Genomic DNA, 20,568 nt, shown 5'->3' with positions numbered 1-20,568 from the left:
TTCACTACTGCTGCAGACAAACACCCCCCACACTTCCCCCTCCCTCTTATCCTCTGGGGATTCCTATGGAAGAAGCTTTACAAGGCTTCAGAACAGCATTCATCCTGAGCAGCTTCCCAGCTGGTGTGCACTGTGCTGGAGTGCATGTCCATAACACCTTGCTCAGTATCTCCCAGGGTAAAGACAGAAAGCTCACAGTAACTTGTGACATAGCCAGTGGCCTTGTGCTGGCCAGGTATCCACTGAGAGGTGTTAATTTGTTTAGGAGAGCTTGATTTCTAGGGTCCACACCAGGCACCTCTGACTGACTTGGCTGAGGCAGCATTACAGTCCAGATGGGCTTTCCTGGACTCTTTCCTCTTAGCCACTTGGAGATGTCATTGAAGACTTTGTGTACTTTGTGTACTTTGTCTCAGGATCTTTCCAGGCTCACAGCAGCCAGGACAAAGCCACTCTCTCAGTGCTGCAGAGCTCTACAGAGTAAGTTCAGGCCTTCCCAGACACATCCCCTGTCCTGCACCATGCAGGAGACACAACCTGCTGAGAGGAGCTGGCCACACGTGCAGCCCGTGTTCTGCAGAGCTGGCAGGTGACTTTGCAGCACGTCTGATGTGTCCAGACAGCACTGAATTGTCTGTGCACCAGCAGTTCTGCCTCCTGGAAATAACACACTTGCTACACAAACATTTCTGCTTGTGAAATTCCAGACACAAAGGAAGTGAGTGCGCAGCACAGGGATGCTCGTGGTGGTGCTGGGTGTGGGGATAGAGTCAGCTGCCTCCTCTAAAAAGTAAAACCAACTTTTGCAAACATGCAAAAATGTGAAAGTTTTGCCCAAAGTGGTTTCACCTGTCCTGCTGCTCTCCCAGCCACTCAGCTGGCAAAATGACTGTGGGAGAACAGCTGCCCTTGGGGAATGTACAGCTCCTCTGGGCTGCCTAGAGTAACCTGGCTGTGGATGTGCCACTCTGGGTCCTTGGACTAAGTTCTGTGCCATGAAGACAAAGACTCCTGCACAGAATCTCTGAGACTGGGTGGAAGACAGAGCTGGTAGTCTGTCCAGAGTGTCTTCAGGGAGAAGTTAAAATCCTTCAATACACTGAGTGATGTGTAGCTGGCCTAACTCACTATCACAGTGTCCATCCATCCTGCTGCTTGTTTTCCAAACCCTCCTTTGGTGGACAGCACTGCACATTCACTGTCAGGTGTGAAGCATTTTCCAGACACTTCACTGCATCACCCAGAATGCCTGTGCTCAGCTGAGGGCTTTGATCTGAATTCCAGCACTGCTCAAAGGTGTTTAACAAATCACTACAAAATGCTGCTCACCAAACATCCACTCAACAGCCCACACCTCAGGCAGCTGAAGCCACCAGGGACAGGACCAAGCAGGATATTCAATCCCTCTTACATGTATGTGGAAATGAGAGACCCCAGCAATCCCACATCATCCAGGAAATCTGTGGCAGGGCAAGAAATCAAACTGAGACCTTCGCATGTACCAACTAAACAACCTTTCCAAACCCCTCAGTCCAGAATGTTACTCCTCTATTGCCAGCAGCAGCTGATGCTGGTGTTGTCCATGCTGTGGAGATGGGGGAGGTGGGGTCCCACAGGTGGGCACACGTGCCCAGCATTACCCCTTCTCTAAGCAGCAGAAGCAGGAATGATGGGCAGACAGTTCTGCTCGTGACATGATCAGCTTCCTGAATAAAACCTTGGCAACAGCAAGTTCTGTGCAGGCCATGAAGGCACTACTTTCAAAGCCGTGCCCATGTTAAAAGAAGGAGGGGAATTACTCTGTTCTCACATTAGGCTGAACCTGCCTTAAATCTATTTAACATGAGCATATGTAGAAAATGCCCGCCATAAAGTCAAAAGGTTTATGGTGAGCAGGGAAAGAAATAAGTCCACATATGACTCAAAGTGACAATAAAACACTAAAACCCTGATTCACCAGTTTAGGTGCACACATATGAGCATTTCAGAAGGGAGCCCCAGGGAATTAAAGCAACTACTGGAACAGGCTGTTCTCAGCACAAAGGTCCCTTGCACACCCTATACTTTATTCAGAGTTCATCTCCCCTATTCTTCCTAGACTTTGTGAAGACAGTTCTTCATGTCCTCTGGCAGGAAAACATCCCAGTGCCACCTCAGAACTGCAGTTTAAATCACCGCCACGTGGGATAAATCAGTCCCAAAGCTCCAAACCTCAGGGAGCTGCACCTTAATAATGTTTCCCCAGAGAAGCATTGCAGCAGCAGAAGCAGCTTTCACCAGAGGAAAAGGCACTGTATGACCTGCCTGTGTTCCATGCCTGAATCCAGCACAGTGAGCAAGCACCAAACCTCAGTAACCTCAGCACACTTTTCTGTCTGGCTGCAGGAAGGAGAACTTCCCCTCTCTTTCCAGTGTGTTGGAGCTACCTGTCCTTCCCCTGGGAATATCCTCACACCAGTGCCTGCCCAGGAGCACGTGGCTGGGCACAGTGCCCACACAGCCTTTGCTGGCACCATGGAGCCTGGAAAGCAGCAATTGTTCTTGGCCCAGGGCTTTGTCCTGGGGCTCAGACTCACAGCCAGCTTTGTTCAGAGCACCTGGGGGTTTGATATTAGCCAGTGAAGGTTTTCAGGTACAATTGTTTGAAAGGCAGAACACGTAAGATATTCACAGATTTGTTTTTATCCATTTTAAAATTTCACCTATATATGTCTTTTCTCATTGCAGTTTTTTGGAGGAAAGTCTCTTATCCACAGAAAAATAATTTCAAAGGTAACTAATAATGTACTGAGAGGTCCAAGCAGTATCAGAAAACCCAGTCTTCTGCCTTCTTAACACTGACAGTTTATTTCTGTGGGAATACACATCCACATATGCAGTTACCTTCATTAGGACAAATCAGACGTTAAATATTTAAAGATAAACAGAATAATAAAACACAGGTTTGGCCCTTTTTGGTTTCACTAGAGTGAAGGAAGTCTGGTTTATTAGTGATTCAGCTAATGAGTATTAGGAATACCTGGTGGTACCTTTCATGTCCTGTGAGGAGGAGAAGGGGCCTTCCCAGGTATTAAAGGATGGGGTGAAAACAACACACTCTTAGTGGTAGAACTTTCCTTCAAATTGTTTGACCCACTTTTGAGAGAAACAGGTATTACAAAAATTAAAAAACGTGAGGATGCGGGCAGTCTAAATTATATCACATTTCCTTCTTCAGATAATCAGCCTTCACTTCCTCAGCATGTCTGAGGCTATAAATCTAATGCTTATTCACCCATAGATTTTAAAGGGGAAACACAATTGACAAGTTCATCACTCCTGCTGTGAACAGACAAACCAGCAGAGTACAGGCAGGAGGAAGGACCCATGGATTTACCTCTGGGTTTCTGCATCCAATCAATCCCTCTGTTCCTGGGGCAAAGAAGGGTGTGCTCTGTTTTTTCCAAAACAAGATAGTGAAACTGGTGTCATGCTCTACACTGATGTAGTCTGGCTTTTTGAAAAGACTCTTTACCTTGGCTGTTCCAGGAAATTACATTTTCAGGGCAATGTAGTTACAGTGATAGCCCAAAATGTGGGCAGAAATCCAGATTTTTAAAATCCCTTTCCTGGCAAGTCATCCTCTAGCAATAAGAGTGCTTAAACTGTCAGCAGACGTCCTCAGAGTTAGCTCGTGAGAGATGAAATCAAGTCATCAGCCCTTCTCAAAATCATTTCAGAGGCAGCTCCCAGGGGTTACTCGATATGTTTCCTTGTACCTTTTATCATTATTTTGATTTATAAACTGAAATCATCTATAGCAGAACTGTAGAAAAGTGGAAACAGTTGAGTTTATAGGTAACTATTATCAACAGCGCTTCTCTGCAATGGAATGGAAAAGTTATTCCTTACATCTGCACCAAAACTAGAGGCTGTAACAGCTATGACCAATAGGGTTTGGAAACTACCCATTAAAGACAATGCTGTAGCAGCACAGACTTGCTGAGGCAAGGCTTCAGGAAAGACTTGGCTGCCCTGGTCCGCATGGAAAGGTAATTTCCGCTCTCCGGGGCTCCCATTCTGGTTTTGAATGGGAGGTTTGTGTTAATTGACATAAGTGCTGCATGACCACAGTATTCAGAAGAGACAGAACTAAATTGTACAGAGCAGCACAAGTGATTTAAGCTCAAGAAGAATGAGGATGTCAAAAAACTCAAACTCAATAGCACAAAAATCAGAAATCTGTTCCATTTTTCAGCCACATTGGTTTGTTCAGGAGACGAAGGCGGTCTCTCCATTCCTGAGAGCATGCTGTATCCTAAGGTCAAGACAGGAAGGAAGGAGACTCCTACAATTCTCCTGCACCAACCTCTCCAGGGGCTTCCTCTCTATCTCTGGAGCTCAGTGAGTGACTCGAGCATTGTCACAGCAGTGGTGACACACACACACACAGAGCCCATCACAGCAATGTGCTCCTGCAAAACTGAACTGAGCAGCAGCCCCTGTGTGTGGGGCAAAACTTCCCCTTGTCCCACGTCAGTCTCCCTGGTCACACACCAAGTAGCAGCGACTCTTAGGACATTAAAATGTCCTTTTCTTTCTTTAAACTGCAGAGACCACAAAATCCCCATCTGCCTCCACCTTGACCCAACCTATGCTCTGCAAGCCAGTCCAAATCTTCCTAAGGCCTATTGCTTGGTAGCCTGCTGCTTCTTCTCCCTTCACATTTAAAACCCCACCTCCCTGCCCCCAAGCCCTGCTGCTACAGCTTCAGGCAGAAGAAGCTCCCTCCCCACGGGGAGGGGGACAAGCTGACCTCACCCCCTTTCTGCCCTCCACCATCCATCTGGTGCCACTGGCTGCAACTCAGGGCACAGTTTGCCTAAGTGGCAGCTCCTAGGGAGCACCTCTGTGATGCCAAGGACACCCACCATATGAGAACAGAGAAGAATAGGAAAAGGAAGCAACCAGAAAATCCACCAGCCAAGGCAACTTTAGGAGCTAGAAAAATTGCTTTCAAAATACAAGAGAAAAAGCACTGATCCTCCTTTAACTTTTCCTTCCTTGATTCATCTCCAGACCTGTGGACTTCAGGGGTGTTGAGCCCTCACCAGCCCAGACCAGTCCGTGCTTACCTGAGGGGTATTCGGATGGCAATGATCCTGTCGATGGCGATGGCAAGGAGGCTGAAGATGGAGCTCTGAGTCAAAACCAGGACAAAGCAGGCAATGAAAAGGCAGCCATAGAAGAAGGCACAGAAGCCAGTGCTGATGGTGATGGCAAAGGGGATTGCCAGCACGCCCACGGCAATGTCAGCAGCAGCCAGGGACACCACAAAATAGTTGGTGACGTTCTGCAGGTTGCTGTTCAGGTAGACGGCCCAGCAGACCAGGATGTTCCCCAGGATGGCCAGCACTGCAATGATCAGTTCCAGGATGATGTAGGCTATGTCTGAGAGGAAGTCGTCCTTCCCATGTACTAGCATGGTGAGAGCAACCAGGCCCAAAGCTCAGCGTTCATATCTGCAGAGCACTGAACAGCCAGGACACCTCAAAGCTGCCTGGGCTCCGTGCAGTGCTCAGCTGCCAGCCTGGGAAGGCTGCTCACGCACACATTTTTCTCCCCATAGCTGTCAAAGGACTTTACAGTAGCTGGTGTCAAGAAAAAAAGCCCAGGGTTTGCCAGCTCCAGCCAAGTGGATTAACCAGGTGCAGAATAATTCAACTCCAGCAGACAAAGAGACAGGAGAATCTCTGTTGGACACAGACAGTGCTCCCCAGGCCTCAGAGTCCAGCAGGCAGCACAGCACAGCAGCTGTACTGTACAGCAGTGTCACATCAGCTCCGGTGCTTTGTTTCCTGTTGACAATCCCCCTTCTAGTCATGGCTTCCTGTCATCTCCATACCTACTAGCAACATCCTCTGGTCCTCTTTTTCACCTTTTCCCACCAGGACTTGGGAAATACTCTTTTCATCTGGAGCAAACATTAAACTTCTTCACTTGCAGTTTCCTCTAAAAAGAAAAGAAAACAAAACACCAACCACATATACTAAGTAATCAGCTCTATGGAGGAGACGGAGAAAGCAAAATCTCATTAAAGTGGCACATTAAATTGATTACGGATATTAAACTGACCTAGAAGAAAACATTATTGGCAAAATTCTCACATTTTGTCTATCCTGAAAGCTGCAGGGCCAAACCCAAGTTCAGGAAGCATTTCACAGTGGTGATGAGAAACAAGGGACGTTTTGTTTTTGAGGCTACCAACTGAGCTGGCACTTCAGCAGCTGCTCCACAGCCCGCCCTGAAACACGAGAGCCTCACTAATTATGTCCTGGCAAGTGCTGAGGCTGCACAGAGGAAAGGTGGAAGAGCCTTTCACACACACCTGTCTCACTCTGATTGCAAACATTGGGTTTGAGCCATCACGTGCTGCCCACCCTCACGTGCTTTGCCACAAAACTGCTGCACCAACACCCTGCTCTGCAAGGACATGAGCCTTCATTCACAGGGGAGCCTCACTGCTGGCATGAGTGGTCACCCCTCTGTGGCCACACCTGTCTGGCTTCCATATATCCAGGCACTGGATCCATGGCAGGGAGAAGTGTTCAAGGTGTGCCAGACAGGGACATCTTCGAGGACATTCCTGCTGACCGTGCACACTCTTTGCAAGGATCTCTGCAGGCTCTCCTCCTGCAACTCCATTATTTCTGTTCATGTAAACCTGTACCCTATAAGAAAACCATTTGTTCATTATACCTGCACTGTCCATAGTGTTTGTTGCATCCAGGAGAGCATCATCCTTCACCTCCAACCAGCCAGAAACACGTCCACCAAAACACACCTCTCCCAGAAATACACCTGCAGGCACGATGCCAGTGCCGTGGCTCAGGGCTGCATTCCAGTTCCTGCAGTGTCCTGGGACAGCTCTGGCTCTAAAGTTGGTGCTGCTCGTGAGGAAACGATCCTGCAGCTGCATTTCATACAAGCAGATACACATCACCTGCACGCCCTTGCATGTCACCTTGTACCTCTGCTTCAGATATGGGTGCATTTCACCAGAGTTTCAGCTAAAATTACAGAAGGGAGAGCACAGTTCCCTGAGCTTTGTGCCACAGTCAAGAGATAATTGCCTGCTGTCCTCGCCTGTCACTTGCAGAGTGGGTTGCAAACCTTATTTAGCAAGCTTTAGCAATAATATTTTCTCATTAATTTAAGAAACAGCTTGATACATCAGAGGGCTAGGAGAGAGAGGAACACAGCACTAACTGATAAATCACTGAGCTCAGTTTTGGATGCAACTTGAACCTCCAAAACACAAGATTTTTGAGCCCCATCCACTGGTGATCTGGCGTGGTCTCACCCATCAGGGTTTGATGCCTTCACAGTTCACTCTGTTTTCCAGTCAGAAACCTAATTTCTCAGGATAAAATAAAAGGGTAAAGACAGTGATAATAAAAGAAAATATGATTAACTTGTGATTCACATCTGATCTCAGGAATATAATCTAATTTTAGACCTTTCATTGATTTAGAGCTCTATTGCTAATGCTGCATTTGAAAGGAAAGTGAATGATTCTTGGTGGTTTGGACGTGCTTCAAAACCCTTGCTTTTCTCTATCTTCAGCTATCTTGTTTCTGTGTTTTGTTTGGTTTTAGAGGAAGAAATCAACAGAAGAGATCAGTGTGTGATCTAGATATGAAGAAGAAGATAAGGATCATCCATTTAATCTTTCCTAAAGAAGAAGAACCCCAAGAAGTCTCTCTATTGTCTGTGTTCCTACAGCAAAACCTCCTGTTTTCAGTGACTTCCCAAAGATGGCTTTTACTTTCTTGGATTTCAGGGATGTCAGTGATATGCCCCTGCAAGCCTCTGCTTGTCCATTACAAATCCCAACAGGTTTGTTTCAAAGCAGCAATATTGAAACCTCACCCTCCAGCCCAGCTTCCAGGGAAGAGGATTAGAATTAATATGAGATAGAAATAAAGAAGAATCTGGAGGCAGAGAGAACAGAAGGAGCAGGATGAGAAACAAACAATGCTTTGTGCATGTGTGTGAGCAAGAAGGGAGGAAAGAAAACACAGGAAAAAGCTGGTAGGAGGAAAAAAACAACCTAACAAAGGAAGCAGTGGGCAAAACAGGCTCCTAAGAGGAAGAGGGACATGTCTGTGCCTGGGACTCTGAGGTAGGTGTGAGCCCCTGAGTCCCTCAGCAGGACAAGGTCAGGCACAGAGCAGGAGCACACACCTTCCCACAGGCTCACACCTCCCCATGCAGGACAAGAGCACGTTCAAACTCCAGCACCGGGCCAAGCTTAGAAAAACGTAACAAATTACCCTGACATACTTGGGCCAAAGCTACTGCTAAATCCACTATAATTCCCCCACAGGCTCCTCAGAGATGGAGTCAGAAGAACTGAAGGGAAGCCCTGTTTGAGAGGAGCCAGCCTGAGAACTGGGCACTTGCATCTTGATGCTCAGAGGATTTACCTGAAGTCTTGCCATGTTGCTCTTGCCCGTCACGTTCACAGCTCATACACCTCAGTGAAGAGGATCAAAGCAAAATTCCTGGATATTCTTCCCCATTTGAGAGCTCCCTTCAGTAGGATCACGAATCCATACTAATCCTAGATGCATTTTTGTTTAACCTCTTTCAATGGCTCATCTCAAATTCCAGCAGGACGTGGAGGAAAAGTTACAAACTTCACTGTGGAGGTTCCACACCTCCCAATGGCTCAGCACAAAGCTGAAATTTCCTACACCTCTGCCTGAACCTGAAAAAGCACAGTGCTGGAATCTGAAGTTTAATGACTACATCACACAATGTTTCCTGACACAACAGAGCTTTCAACCTTCTACTTTGACTGTTTCATGGCCTGATGTTAAATTTGAATTTTTTATCTCTGAATTTGTCCCTCGCTTCCCATCTCTCCACACAAACAGTGGCCTGATTCTTCATCCCAAGCCCCAGTCCTTTATTCTGAAGCAATGGGAATGTTATGTCCAGAAAAGGACAGCATGTCCTTCCACCCTCTGCTCTCAGATGGGCTGGAAAACACTCAGAGTTCTGCAGAGCCAGCACATCTCAGGGGAGAAATGGCTGGAGCTGAGCAGGTGTCCCAGCCACGACAAAACAACATTTTGTGTCTGCTTCAGCACCCCTGAGTAGCCACTGACATTAGAAAAAACAATTCCTGGCCACACAACCCCAGCTTCACCTGCTGCTGACAGAATGTGCCACAGCACAGGAGGGTTCATGTTCAGCCTGAGCTCACCCACCTCTCCTCATTCCTCTCCCACTGTGTCAGCTGCTGTAGTGCTCACCTGACGTAACAACTCTCCATTTCAGGAGTATTTGCAACTTGCTTTAAAACAAGAGCACTCTTTCTGCTTATACAGCTAGAAATTCACTGTACAGGGACAAAATTAAATAGAGACCACCCAGAGAAGATGACATAGATCCAGAGGCAAAACAAAATTTATTGTAGAATTGTCTACTTCATGCAGGACCCAAAGGCTTAGCAATCAGGTCTAATAAGAAAAAATTAATTAACAATCTGCTTTACTCACTGGGGAAGTGTATATTTAACATCTCAGGCCCTTGAGGGATCAGCATGGCAAGCTTCTTGAAACTTAAGAAAAATAACCTGTGTCACCCAACAGGCTGGACAGCTACAATTAGTATTTCTTCATAAGCCCTTGTTTTATTTTGTTAATTCCTTTGTGATACCCCGGGCTATGTTCCGGCCTTTCCCCCATTATTAAATAAACCTTTTTTGTCATTCACAAACCTGTAAACCTGGTGCTCTGTTCACTTGTAGTGACTTGGAACACTCTGTTCTCTCTCATATTTCAGTCCCAATGAGAAACTCCCCCTTGAAAATTCAATAAAGCATCTGCACAGCACGTTCCCATGAAGCAATTCTCCAGCAGAGCCTAAGCAAGCTTTAATTTGGCATCTCCAGTTGACTTTGGACCAAGGTTCTGCCCCTTCTCTCTCCTGAGTGCCAAAAGCATTGAGCTGAGCCCTTGGCCACTGCTTGGTTCAGATCACCCATCTCAGACAAGCTCATCTCCTGCTTTTTGCCCCTCCAGGCTGAGTCCATCCTGCTTTGGGAGGCTTTGGCTGCCCAGGCTCTGTCAGCTGGTCCAGAGCAGACACCCTCTGTGCCTGCCAGGCTCTGGTGCCTGTGACACTTCAGTTTGACAGCTCCTCTCACTTATTAGCAAAACCTCCAGATGATCAGCGGCCCTTAGGGCACCCAAGAGAGTCTGTGGGCACGTAGGTGACAGACTGCAGCTCCCCCAGGCCCCAGAGGGGTTGGTTTCTGTGTCTGCCCGAGGATGGGGCAGGAGAGGCAGCAGGCAGCTTAAGGGGGCCAGAGGGGCTCTTCATCAAGGCTCATTCCACAGATCACAATCTTGCATCTCCTTTTGACAACATGACCCTTCCCATGTACCAGCCACATGCAGATTACTTAGTTCCCTTAGGAAAAATCCTTGAATTCACATATGGCCCTCAACAGAAAAATTGGTGCTGCTAAATCATTTGTTTCCTACTTTCCAAAGCCTGGAAGGGAGATGCTTGTCAGTTTTTATCCTCTCTTTGAAATCCCTTCAGCTCAAAGAGAATCTCCCTATCTTTTAAATCAAAGACTCCAAGAAATCTTGTCTCTCCCCACCACTTCAGAGGATCAAGTCACAATAAACGAGCCAATGTGCTCACAGGCAAAACACAAATTTGCAAAACAACCGGGGCTGTAAAACATGATGAAAGCAGGTGTCCTTTGGGAGAACGATTGGGAAGGCAGCAGGAGCACTTCTCCGTGTTGCTCAAGGATTTCCTTTCTGAAGTTTGGTATTTTGTGAATACTTCAGGTAGAGCAGCTTCCCAGGTGCCTGACTGCTCAGACACAGCTGTGGGGAGCATCCTCAGCCCTGCCTCCCGTGGAAGGATGAAGAGCTGTGGCTGGGTGGGGCAGGAAGGAGAAGGAAGGACGCATCACCCACCTAACCAAGACATACATTTTCTGATTCCTCTCTTTGCTTTATTATTGGCTGCTGCCTAAATGATCTTTTAGGTCATCTGCTTACAGTAATAGGAGGAAATTAAATATTAATAATAGACTATTTCCCTCTAGACTGCTCTTTGTTAACAAAGGATGCAAGTGAAACAAAGCAGGCAAAATTATCAGCACACCATGGCCTTGGTTTTCAGGTACCTGGAGCACTTACACTTTCCCTCAGCCCTCCTTGCACGCCTGCCTGTGTGGACACCATTGCAAGTGCAGAACATGAGCAGGTGTGGAAATTTTTGTTGTATCAAGGGACTCCACATGCCAGTCTGACCCTTCCAAGCACATTTCAGATTTTATCCAAAGTATCATCTGAACCACTGATGCTCTGACTGCAAAAATCAAGGCCAAGGATATCTGGAACCACAGACTTTATGTCCTCTTGGGAAGTGAAGGCTGCTGTAATATAAACCTACTGTGGGGTAATGAGCTTTCTAGATGGGCTTTGCAAATTATTCTGAAATAATAAGTAAAATGAGAGCTTGAGCTTTGCTAAATTTGGTGTCATCCCCTCTTACAGGAAAGGAACAGCCCTCCAAGACTTAAAACCTTCCCTTCTTGTACTTGTGAAAGGCAGAAGAAATGGCCCTTCAGAGACCTGTACTGTGCCTGAACTTTGTCTATCAGTCTAAAAATGGGAAAGAGGGGCAATAATTCTGTTTTACATTTCCATCCCTGCTGCAGTCCAGGCCAAGAAAGGAGGGAGTGCTCCAGCAACAAGCATGGTGAACCCGGGTGTGAAGTCTCGACTGATTTACCAGAGACACCCAGACTGCTGCATCAGTGACAGCAACTGAAACTGTGACAAAACCACACCCTGCCAGCCTGTCCTGTGCCTCTCTTCTCCTCCTGTTTACACCCATTAGAAAAAAAATTAAAAACCAAAACTGCCCCAAAAGTGAAATCCCTCTAGACAACAAGCAAAGGTCATTTGATAACACAGATGGGCTGGCTGGCAGGAATAGCTAATCCCAAACCAATATTGCAGCTTTGCCTCCTGCCCTCCAAGTGCTAGAAGTGGATTAATTTTTATTGTGGTAGTAGAAGATTAGAACAGAGCGCATTTGACCATATTTTTTTTCCTAAGTGGATGTTATAAATGTTTAAAAGCAAGGAGAAAACCTCACAGTAATTATTCCAATTCTAATGGTCACAAAAAGCCAATGAGGGCAAAACTAAGTACGGATGAATGACCAGCTGTTAAATAAGCCAGATCAAACAAACAGAAGGGAAAACAGCTCCCCTGTGCTCACCAAAGTCTTGCTGGGCAGCAGGCATCATGATATATTGCCAAAAAGACACCGAAACATGTTGGATTTTTGAGCAAATTATTTGTACTCAGGACGGCTGATGTTCATTTATCTATGGTGGTGTTTCTAAAAATAAAAACATAGAGCATTTGGATGGGCTTTCATAGTAAAAAAGCATAATTAAAACCATGTACCCTGGCCAGAAACAAGTTACTACTGCCAATATCATCCACAATGCCTGTGAGGAGCCAGTTTTCCTTTCCTGTGTGAGGGAAGAACTCAAACTCTGCCTCCTCACAGCCCTACTAAAGCCAGCTGTGTTCACACATGAGGAGCATTTCCTTCAAGGACAAAATAAGAGAAATGAGGAAACAGAATATAAAGAAGAGGTGACCCACTGAGGAATACAGGAAAGGGAAGAATTTACTCTGAATATATTTATCATATTGCTAATGCATCCATTCTGGTCTATTTTAAAATAATATCACTTCTCTCCAGATGTGACTTTGCCTCTTATTCCTGTATGAAGTTTCCAGACAGGCAGTTGAGAATTGGGTACATCTGTTAGTTTTCTTGCATTTTTATCCAGTTATTCCCAAACCCTATTTGCCCTCTCTAAGTACAGGTTTTCTCTCCACCATGCTCCTGATCCCTGCTCCCTCGAGCCCTGTCCTGCAGGCTGCCAGGAGGGTTTGCAGAAACTCTGATGGTGAAACAACAACTCACCCCAGTGCAGGGAGAGGCGTTTGTAGCAGGACAACCAACTTCCTTCCACAGCAGAAATAATGTAAGTCTTACTATCTCTCTCCCTGTAACTTAAAATGATTCCCCAGCTGTCCTTCCCTATCCCGATGAAAGCATTGTACAACACTGCTCATCCCAAAAGCAGGCAAAAGCCACAGTAATAAATTTTCTGTCCGGAGTGGTTTCCAGCAACTTTCCCTCATCCATTTGGTAAAGCATTCTGCTATTGCTGATTTGCTCAGTGTCAGCCTCACCATCCTGCCAGTGCTTCTGTCGCAGCCTCAAAGCTATTTAAGACATTTTTAGGACTCTGCCACCCTCTGTGGATAAGGAGATGATGCTCTGACCATGCCCCGAGGCCACATGTCATTCCCTCTCCTCTTTGCTGTGACTTGCACCACACTGCTGTCACCCTTGTGAGGTGACTTGCATTTCCACTCTCACAGCCACACCGACACTCGAGGTACTCAGAGGTTTTTCCCCAGGTCCTTGATTATTATCCGATTTATTCCGAACTTTCCAATATCACCGTACTGATCCCAGAGTGTCAGTGCTTAGCTGGTGCTCGGAGGACTCTGGAGTCCTTTTGTCATTTCCTCAGCCTGTGGTCAGACCGCATCCGCTGCAGTGACAGCCCCGCACCTCTCAGGCTTCCTGCCCCGACATCTCCGGCCAGTGCTCCTGGGCTGGGCTGGGCTGGGCTGGGCTGGGCTGGGCTGGGGAGCACAGAGCTGCTGGGCTGGGGAAACGGCCCTTCTCACCAGAGTTCTGTCCTTCTGCATCCAAACATCGCACTGGAGAGCCAGCAGCCATTCATAAATCACTTCAAAAAAAGCATTTCACTGCATTTGCTGCATGAGGTGCTGTTCTTGTCCAGAGGGAGCAGAAAGGAGAGAGAGCAGCTGTCAGGACTCTACTATAGCAGAGACACCTCCACCAGCCTTGGGAAGTGGCCCTTCTGTCCTATGAAAACTTTACATATTTTACAGTCTCTGCACAACAAGACATCATAGAAAAGGTCCCTCCGTAAAGAAAATAGCCATCATTTCTCAAATACACGACAACCATGATCCTCACACCTTGCCAAACAAGGATAAACCACAAAAGACTCCCAAGGCAAATTCCTTAGGGACTGTGACATTTGACTCCAAACACAAAAGATATGAATCAAGCAGAGGTGGATCCCGAGGAGGTGCTCAGAAGAAACCCCCAAGCCTTTAGGATGCTTTCTCCCATGTGGACTGTGTCCATCTCTTGCCTGCTCTAATCATACAGCTGGGCTGTACAGTGGCTATGTGGAAGAAAAGGAAGATTTCCCTTTAGGAATGGGGTAGGAAAGTTAACAAAAGCCCTAAATGAATCATAATGGTCAAGCAAAGTCTGGATCAACTTTTCATAAGACACCGGATGACATAAAAGAAAGTATTAATGTTTTTCAGGTGTTTGACAAAGTTAGGTGCCTCAGTTTTAAAAGGTCTGCTAAAGAGCCCTGCATTTTGGGAATATCAGAAACAGTCCCAGATTATCCCTGACTGGGTAGCCATTGGCACAGGTAATTTTTTTGTCAAAATCCGGGCTGCAGAACATTTTACAAACTTTTTAAACATCAGTGTGTTTCCCCACACATCCTCCAGGAGCTGTAATGGTGCTGGTGCCAGCCCAGGTCAGTCTGATGTGATTTTCCACCTTCCCATTGAACCTGGGCACTGATCTGTGGATTGGACGTATGTGGAAACTGTAATTATTCAAATCAATTTCAATTACGTCCCTCTCTTCTGAAGATTTTAGTAAAAAGACCTCTTAGCTGTCTTTTATCCAGTGGAATGTTTCCTATGGAAAATCCCAGTCTGTGCCCAAGTATATGGATCTCATACTGAAACCAAAGTTGTTACCTCCACAGAATATGACATTTAACCACCTACTTCCCTTGAGTTCTTAATCTCAACAGCTGATTCATACCAGGATCTGACAGTCCTGTTCTATAGGGGAAAACTCAATAACTAAAATGATAGGGCTGTTTGTAGAGGACTTCCCCAGTACAAGAAGGGAGATTTGCATAAGAGGCCAATATAAGAGAACAGGCAGAGAGAGCAGAAACATTTCTGCTGTCCTAGTTAGGAAAAATAAAAGGGTGGGGGGGGGGGGGGGCGTGAAAAGGAAGACAAGGAGCAAGAGGAGAACACAACGGTGCAAACCCAAACCAAAACATCTCCAACAAAGCAAAGCCAGGGGGAAAACGGAGGAGACTCTGATGTCAGAAGACTGAGTGAGGAAACTTCTAACAGGGAAAACTGCGAACCTCACCATTCCCGAAGGGATGCGCCAGAAGCTGGGCTTGGCTCCGCTCAGCAGCGTTCCTGCAGGACGGGTGAGGGGCTGCCCTGCCCGGGGGATGCTCAGACGGGACCCGCGGCTCGGGCTGGGCTTCGAGAGGCTCCAGCAGCCCAATCCCCCCGGGAGCTGCGGAACAAAGGCCACGGCTGCAGCTGGGAGCCGCCAACACCGGGCACAGGACACAGGGAATGCCTATCGCAGCCTGCCGGCAGATAAAACTGCCCCAAGCTGCAAGGACAGAAGGCCGGAGCGCCTTCCCCCCTGGCACTGGGAGCAATCACAAATGCTAATCGACACACAGACAGCCCAGCATGTCACCCGTCACGTCTCCAAAGCTCCAGGAAAACCCCCCTTTCCTCTCCTTGTATCAGAGAGGGGCGGGAAGATTCCCTCATCCCCTGCACGCCTTTCCCTCCCCCTGTCCCTTGACCAAATCATCCCTGAAAGAAGTTTCCCTCCCTGCTAACTTCTCCATTGTCTCAGATGCATTGTTTGCAAATGTTCCCCAAAAATGCTTTGTAAAGCATTATTTATTCCTGCTTCAAGTCTTTCCACATCCCTGTGTAACACCTGGACTTTATCTTGTTACCTGTCAGATAGTGATAAACCTTCTGCATGCAACCCCTGACTTACCATCTAAGATAAATACAATTTGTCTTGTAGCTGACATTTCTTTTCAAACCCTGCCTTCCACAGCTGCATTTGTAGTGGTAATAAAAGTATTTTATTTGGGCTTGAAATGTGTAACTTTTAAAGAAATAAAAAAATTAAAACCTCCATCAGCAAGAACCCCAGGACCCAGGCTGAAGAATGAAAGAGATCACACCTTTACCCACTCACATTGACCAAATACCTGCATTTGGTGAAGTGCTTTGAAATACTCTTTGCAGATTGTCTGTGGGTTGCCCACTGTGGTCAGAATGAACAATTTAGAGCAAAGGAGTTTTAAGCTGGACATCGGGATATTTCCTGCACACCAGGAAAGTGAGGAGTCTCCACTGCAGGCCTTTAGGAGCAGGATAGAGAAAGATATCAGGAATGGCAAATCCATAGCTGCCTTTGGGCAGAGGTCTGGGTTAGATGACCTCCAAGTGCCTCCTAAGGATACTTTCCATAATTGAGAATTGTATGTGCCATCTGTCCATTGTGATCTACAGAGGTTTACTGCAGAAAAAAAAAAGTGCTATGCGACCAGTAATTATTCCTGGTATGGATGCAACCTTTGTGAAGGGAGAAGCATCTTCTGACTACAGAAGGAACTGAAACCTCTGAAGCCTTTGGAGGTTAAATCACCTTCTGCATCTGCCCAGACTCTCCTGTCCTCCCAAGACAGAATGCTGCCAGCTCCTCACCCCTAACAGTCCAATCTTCAATATTCAACTACAAAAGCATCTCATTAAATGATGCTTTAAATGCTCCCTCAACATTTTTGTAATGAGCAGAGAGACAAGGAACTGGTGCTGTTTTGTTCAAGTAGCTTCACCAAGGCTGTTCAGGAGCACTGTGTGAAAAAAACCTGAAGATGGTCCATGAAGCAACCAAACCTTCTGGTCCCAAATACCAGACATCCTGATAAAAGGGAATCCCCCTCCATTGCCTTGTGAGGATCTTCTCTGATTCCTTGGCACACAGCTCAAGATCTCTTTCCTGGTTTTTACTTTAGAGTCCAACAAAAAAAAAAAAAGTTTAATAGCCCATCTCCATTTTCAGATAGAAATCACATAATAATGAACAACCTTGGGAGTTATTCACAATCCAGATCAAATGAGAAAATGAACAAGCAGAGCCAGAATCTGTTCGAGCTGAAGAGAAGGACAAACTTTGCAGGACACCAAGAGAGTTGTTGGCATCAGCCCTTGGATGGGGAACACCTCACTCCCAGCTGTGCAGAACTCAGAGACTTTCCCCACACTGTGCCTTGTCCCACCTCATGTGGGCAGAAATGTCAAACCCCAGAGAAGAGCTCAAGCATAGTGAAAATGGTGGGAAATCTGTGAAACCTTAAACATCCTGTACAGGCAAGAAATCATACAGCCATCAGTCAGGCAGGCAGAAAGGAAGTGGTAAAGGGAGAGGCTTTCCCTTGACACAAGATGTAAAAGCAGCCAGGCTCAAAACCAAGGGGGGACCAGGCCCTTCTGAGACAGCACTGAAAGGAAGAGTAAAGATTCCCTCCAAACCTTCTGCAGGGCTGAGCTTTCCACAGTGGCTCTTAGGAGAACTTAACCACACAGCTCTACAAGAAATCCATCACTGAAGATTAAAAAAAAAAAAATAAGATCTTTCAAAAGTTTATTATATCCAAACGCAATAGCAGCAGCAGCCCTTATGGAAACATCCTATTAAAATACCAGCAAAAAGAGAAATGCAAACGTGGGAGACCTGGCAGAGGCTTTCCAGCTCAGACCTTTAGTGCCTTTTCCACCCACTGATAGAAGGACAGAGGCTAAAAACATCATTATTGGACCAACACTCCTTGACCTGGTAGAAGGGATCCTGATCTGATGCTGATTCTATTTTTATGTATAAAAATATATATGCAAAGACACAGATTATATACATATGAAAATTACAAATGTACTGCATGGCCACCATTAAAAAGGAGACCTGCTTGCCTTTTTTTTCACACCCTGAAATCGGTCATTTTTATTTTATGTACACACATACAGGTTTGCAGTTTGTACCCACATGTTTTCTCTACAAATTCAGAGGTTCACAGCTTTCCTGGTTAATTCAGAATTTAATCCATTTGTCACATTAGACAGGATTTCGTTTCCATAGGTTTTTGTGGTACATTATTATGTTTATATTGACTTTTTTATTGAGATTCAAAATAAGGTATTTCCTCCACAGTCCTAACTCAATTGAAATATTTCTCACATCCTTGCTGGTCACTTTATCTAATCTTTTTCAACCTCACTTGGGCAATATGCTCCAGGGGTATCTCTAACTGCAGGGGCTCACCATGCTTTCTTTCTCTCTGTTAGTTTCCCTCATGCAGAAGAATGAATTTATCAATTACTCCAGTTCTTGAGTTACATGTCCCTGAGACTTACAAGCCTGATAAGAAATCCGAAAACAAATACATCCAAAGACTGAGTTATCTAATAGTTGGCCATCTGCTTAGGAAAATCATTTTAAGTAGTTACAGCAATTCTATTAACTATTTACCAAGTGAGTCATGTTGTTCTCTTTAAGTTAACCCTTCCTGTCTCTGTGGGCTCAGTGCCCCAGGCAGTTTTAAAGAAAGCTCAACCATCTTTCCTCCTTTCAGGCTATGGCAAAGCCTGCAGTCCCCCTGCACCCGAGACCCCCCAAACCCCTACACCGTTCAGGGCGCAAAAGAGCAATAAAGCAACCGTGACTCTTAGACCGCACGGACGACCGTGCAGAAAAATCTCCTCTCAGGAGCATCCCCGGCGAGGGCACCACGCACCAGCACTGGCACAGCGGGATGGGAAGGCACCTGCTGGCTCAGGCATTCCCCAGGGCAGGGCAGAAACCTGAATGCGGTCCTGCCGAGAGCCCCGCAGACACCCCGCACCTCGCAGCCCGTTCGGCTGTCCCCAGCACGGGGGCACAGGCCCTCGGGCAGCGGCGGCTCCATCGCGGGGTGCGGGGCTGAGCGCTCCCGGGCGCAGCGCAAGGAGCTCTGCTGAGGAACTCGCGGCCGCTCGGCAGAGATAAGGCAGAGTCGGGGCTTTTGGGGGCAAGGAATGGGACAAGACCGCACAGGTTTGAAGCCGTCTATTCAGCCCCTGCCCTTTTCCCTTTCACACGACTGTGAAGTGCGGAGAAATTTCCTTTAAAAGCACTACAGAGAAGTTTGCAGGATGAAGGGTGCTCCTGTGGAATCACTATTTTACCATTAAGCACAAATATCTGCTGAAGGGCAGGAGGACGGCTGGGTTCAGGGAGGCAAAGTCCAGCACCTGATGTTTGAGGGAAGATCCGTGCAGCAAACATCTTGGAGCGCGGGGGTGTGTCGAGGGACTGACAGCTGGGAACGAGCACGGAGTGAAAAGCACCGGCTCCACGGGGGAGAGAGACACCACCCGAGCCGGGCCACAAGAACGCGGCACGGGGCAAAATCGCCCCGTCGTGGGGCTGGGGACTCGGCTGCACCGAGAGGGCAGCGAGCGGCTGCTTTTCAAATTCGCGAGACAGGCAGGAGAGGGAGCGGGGCGGACGCCGCGAGGGAAACCGAGGGAAGCCGAGCGCACGGCCGGGGCGGGGGAGCGCCGAGCTCGGGATGCTCCAGCGGGACGAGCCCCGCAGCCCGCCCCGGCCGGCAGGTCCCGCTCTGCCCCGGGAGCTGCACCCCGGGCCCCGCCGCCCCTCCCCGCGGGCCCGCCGGCCTCACCCACCTGGCCTCGGGGCTCTGCTCCGCTCCGGCCGCGCCCGGAGCCGTTCGGCGGTGCCGGCGCTGCCCCGCTCCGCTCCCGCCTCCGCGCAGGACGCGGCGGCCGCGGCTCCCCCTGCAGGGCGGTGCGGGGCGGCCACGGGAACGGGAACGGGAATAGGAACGGCACCGGGACGCGCGGCCACGGGAATGGGAACGGGAACGGCACCGGGACGCGCGGCCACGGGAACGGCTCCCGCTCCCGGCCGCGCACCCGGCGGGATGGGATGGGATGGGATGGGATGGGATGGGATGGGATGGGATGGGATGGGATGGGATGGGATGGGATGGGATGGGATGGGATGGGCGCCCGGCAGCCCCGCAGCTTTACCTGGCGGCCGGCGGTGACCCGGCACCGCGGGGCTCGGTGCCAACACGGGCAGCCCGGAGCAGCATCCCCTCAGCGGGACTGGAGGGGAAAGGGCACTTACTTGAGAGTCCTGGCTTGTCGTGAGGGACCTGCAAGTGACAGCAGCGGGCTTTGAGTGGGCTTGATCTGCATACAATGAAAGGAGGAGAGGAGAGGAGAGGAGAGGAGAGGAGAGGAGAGGAGAGGAGAGGAGAGGAGAGGAGAGGAGAGGAGAGGAGAGGAGAGGAGAGGAGAGGAGAGGAGAGGAGAGGAGAGGAGAGGAGAGGAGAGGAGAGGAGAGGAGAGGAGAGGAGAGGAGAGGAGAGGAGAGGAGAGGAGAGGAGAGGAGAGGAGAGGAGAGGAGAGGAGAGGAGAGGAGAGAGCTTTCTCACTACATTATTTTAAGCATCTACTTCTTTCCAGGTTGGAAAACGCA

The 20,568-nt window shown here is 47.9% G+C and overlaps 1 protein-coding gene across 9 annotated transcripts in view; it reads right to left on the bottom strand.

Moving 5' to 3' along the window:
* Positions 1–20,568, bottom strand: part of ADORA2A (adenosine A2a receptor) — a 31,676-nt gene that overhangs the window by 7,628 nt on the left and 3,480 nt on the right. Inside the window, exons 2-3 of one of the 9 annotated variants that reach the window (XM_062504455.1) lie at positions 20,115–20,242; positions 5,115–5,991 (exon numbers count right to left, since the gene is read on the bottom strand). In XM_062504455.1, the coding sequence (XP_062360439.1) occupies positions 5,115–5,464 (350 nt within the window). In that variant the 5' untranslated portion in view covers positions 5,465–5,991; positions 20,115–20,242. The other 8 variants (XM_062504458.1, XM_062504456.1, XM_062504451.1 and 5 more) reach the window with 8 other exon arrangements.

This window comes from Cinclus cinclus, chromosome 17 (genome assembly GCF_963662255.1).
Source record: "Cinclus cinclus chromosome 17, bCinCin1.1, whole genome shotgun sequence".
NCBI classification, from domain to species: domain Eukaryota; kingdom Metazoa; phylum Chordata; class Aves; order Passeriformes; family Cinclidae; genus Cinclus; species Cinclus cinclus.
The sequence above is the reverse complement of the archived record's forward strand: the minus strand, read 5'-3'. Positions and strand labels throughout refer to the sequence as shown.